General features: G+C 52.0%; 1 protein-coding gene across 28 annotated transcripts in view; it reads right to left on the bottom strand.

Annotated features, from left to right (window-relative positions):
• Nucleotides 1-243: 243 nt before the first annotated feature.
• The window catches only part of c21h7orf25 (chromosome 21 C7orf25 homolog), a 7436-nt gene continuing 4164 nt past the window's right edge, over nucleotides 244-3515 (bottom strand). The window contains exons 2-6 of one of the 28 annotated variants that reach the window (XR_007571939.1): nucleotides 2332-2381; nucleotides 2138-2187; nucleotides 2000-2049; nucleotides 1879-1902; nucleotides 1721-1740 (exon numbers count right to left, since the gene is read on the bottom strand). Coding sequence is in view for 13 of the 28 variants with exons in the window: in XM_050074396.1 (XP_049930353.1) it covers nucleotides 333-1626; nucleotides 1758-1759 (1296 nt within the window). In the remaining 15 variants the exon portion in view is untranslated. The other 27 variants (XR_007571940.1, XR_007571949.1, XR_007571950.1 and 24 more) reach the window with 27 other exon arrangements.

Here is a 3515-nt window from a genome sequence, read left to right as displayed (position 1 = left end):
AACATATTGTACCACAGTAGCCAGAACTATAACTATAATATTATTACTTTCAATAATGTTGTTGTAAGCTACTGTCATTACCGTCTGTCCTGCATCTCTCTCTCTCTTTCTGTCTCATTGTGTCATACGGATTACTGTTAATTTATTATGCTGATCTGTTCTGTGTGTGTGAACAGTAACACATGACACACCTGTGTGACACACCAGGTGACCTGCAGTAACAGTTGACAACGGAGCAGGAAGTGGGCGTGACACTTTATTGATCTTTGATTACAGATTTATGATCAGATGATATTTACATGACACATTGATTATTGCACCTGTGTATGAACTCAAACTCCCATCAGCCCCTGCTCAGAGACAGGCGAGGCCCTCCACTCTTTGCCCTCAGTCAGAGCTCTCGGTTGGTGGATGAACACGCTGTATCGGACGCCCTGATTGGCCGCCGCCCTGACGAATCGGCTGTTTGCCGTCATGGTAACGGCTCTCAGTGAGTCTCCTGTACCGAAGATCATAAGCGAGCGGCGGTTGACCTTGGCGCTGGGTGTGAGGCGCAATGTGCGCTCCGACGGCTGGTCGTCCACCACGTGAAGTCGGGCCAGCAGCTTCTCAGCCCGCTCCTTCTCACCTGGCCCGCCCAGCGTGTCCAGGATCAGCTGGAAGTCGCCGATGGCGGCGCGGCAGGCGAACAATTCCTTCCCCTGCATGAAGGCGTCGAGCTGCGGCAGCACCTGCTGGTGGCGCTCCTGTGCCGCCTGCTCCGTCAGCACGGGCTCCCTGAAGGTGAAGTAACATCGCCCGTGACTCAGCGACGACACGTACGTGATGAGCGTGGTGATGTCCAGGTTAACGCGCTGACACTCCTCCACCTTCACCTGAGCGGGAAACGCCAGGCTGGCCACCACCGTGCCGCGGTCGACTCGTGTCAGCTCAGACTCCTCCTCCTCCTCATCTTCATCTTTATCTTCAACTGGCTCCTCCTCCTCCTCCTCCTCCTGCTGCTCCTCTTCCCCTCCTTCCTCTGTCATCACAGCGTTGACAGCAACAATGTCCCCGCGGACGGCAACGCCCATGTCCTTGAGGCGTTCAGCCATGGGGTAGGAGACCCCGTTGTAGAAGGCGAAGACGATGTGGGGGTGGCGGTACTGGACGGGCTGCTGGCGGCTGGCCTGCAGGAAGTCCTGGGCCTGGCTGACGATGCTCTTGTCTCCATACTGGCCCCGCCCCTGCCAGATGTTGTGTAGAGCCTCCGCCTTCCTGCCCACCGCCTTCACCCAGGTGTGTCCCCTGTTAGCCACCACGTCCACCACCAGCGTCTGTCTGCAGCCGGCGGCGTCCTGGTAGGTGAAGACATGCAGCAGAGCGACCACGTCCTCCAGACTCTCCACCGACTCCACAATGGCCGTCAGGTGAGTCAGGTTGGTGCTGTGCAGGTGAGACTCTTTGACCTGCAGCTCTCCGGCCTCCACCCGTCGCAGGAAGCGCAGCTCCGCCCGCAGTTTACCACACAGCTTCTGGTGACCCTCCACACCTTGACAGAGGTGCTCCGCCCGCTGCAGCAACGCCTGGGCGGAGCTTATTCTCTGCTGCAGCACCGTCTGCAGAGACATGATTCCTACATCACACCTGAGGACAGACAGAGACACCTGTACATGATCCTTACATCACACCTGAGGACAGACAGAGACAGAGACACCTGTACATGATTCCTACATCACACCTGAGGACAAACAGAGACACCTGGAAATGATTCCTACATCACACCTGAGGACAGACAGAGACACCTGGACATGACTCCTACATCACACCTGAGGACAGACAGAGACACCTGGACGTGACTCCTATATCACACCTTAGGACAGACAGAGACAGAGACACCTGGACATGACTCCTACATCACACCTGAGGACAGACAGAGAAGACACCTGGACATGACTCCTACATCACACCTGAGGACAGACAGAGACAGAGACACCTGGACATGATTCCTACATCACACCTGAGGACAGACAGAGACAGAGACACCTGGACATGACTCCTACATCACACCTGAGGACAGACAGAGACACCTGGACATGATTCCTACATCGCACCTGAGGACAGACAGAGACACCTGGACATGATTCCTACATCACACCTGAGGACAGACAGAGACAGAGACACCTGGACATGACTCCTACATCACACCTGAGGATAGACAGAGACAGAGACACCTGGACATGACTCCTACATCACACCTGAGGACAGACAGAGACACCTGGACATAATTCCTACATCGCACCTGAGGACAGACAGAGACAGAGACACCTGGACATGACTCCTACATCGCACCTGAGGACAGACAGAGACAGAGACACCTGGACATGACTCCTACATCACACCTGAGGACAGACAGAGACAGAGACACCTGGACATGACTTGTCCTCCAGCAGGTGTCCTCACACTGACTGCAACACTCAGTGTCCAGTTTATTAGGAACACTTGTCTCAGTATGATTTACCTGTTGACAGGTGTTTGTTTTGTTGGACACGATTGGACACTCGTCTGTCTCTTGTCTCGTTATTATTGTGACCTCAGAGTTACAGGAAATGATGTGGTAACGAGGTGAAAACAGGAAGTATGACAACATCAATGTCCAGCTGTCCTCAGTGTTTACATCATCTGTTATTATCTACATCACTGATACTGAATCAGTCCCCGAGGACACTTTAAATCATGACTGAGTCCAGAGTCCAGAGACATTTCATACATACTCAGCCTGAGGCTGAGCGTGTAGCAGGAAGTAGAAACATGGCGTGTCCTTTAGCGGTCGCCCCAAGTACGGGAGCTTAGTTCTTGTTGCAGCGGCCACGGGTTCAAACCCAGCCTGCAGCCTTTGTGTTTGATGTTGAGTTTGTGCCCAGTGTGTTTGGGCTCCATCACATTACAGCTGAATACATTATATTCAAATATATGAACACTGTTAAGATAGAAACATGTTTCTGTATGTTAGACACATGACCTCATCACATGACATCACTTCACATTACCTATTAACTCTGCAGTCTGTTCCCATCAAACCTCACGATGTTCAGCTGCAGCTGACGCAAGAGATTTGTTTCATGTCTTCAGTTGGGATGAAACAAGTTCTGCTTTCTGTCTCTGAGAGTCATGTTATCTGCACTCTACTGATGATGTCTGTTGGTGCTCACTGTGAACGCACCTCTCTCAGGCTGAACATACTCAGAGCTGATTGACTTAATGCTGATCAGCTGTTCTGTTTCTCAGCTCAGGCTCAGTCAGCTCAGAGATCAGGATCAGGATCAGGATCAGAGTTTGTTGGAACCTGCTTTGTGAAACAGGACCTGGGGTCCGTTTCACAAAGCAGGTTCAACAAACTCTGGGTCTAATCCTGAACTCTGAGTTGATCTACTCTGAGATAGGAAACTCTGAGTTTCCGGTTCCAGAACAGCTGATTTGAATCAGTTTAATCAACTCGGAGTAGTTTCACCTGGAGTTAAGGGGAACGGGGAAGA

The sequence above is a fragment of the Epinephelus moara genome, chromosome 21, assembly GCF_006386435.1.
Source record: "Epinephelus moara isolate mb chromosome 21, YSFRI_EMoa_1.0, whole genome shotgun sequence".
Taxonomy (NCBI): Eukaryota; Metazoa; Chordata; class Actinopteri; order Perciformes; family Serranidae; genus Epinephelus; species Epinephelus moara.
This window is presented reverse-complemented; position numbering and strand designations above follow the sequence as displayed.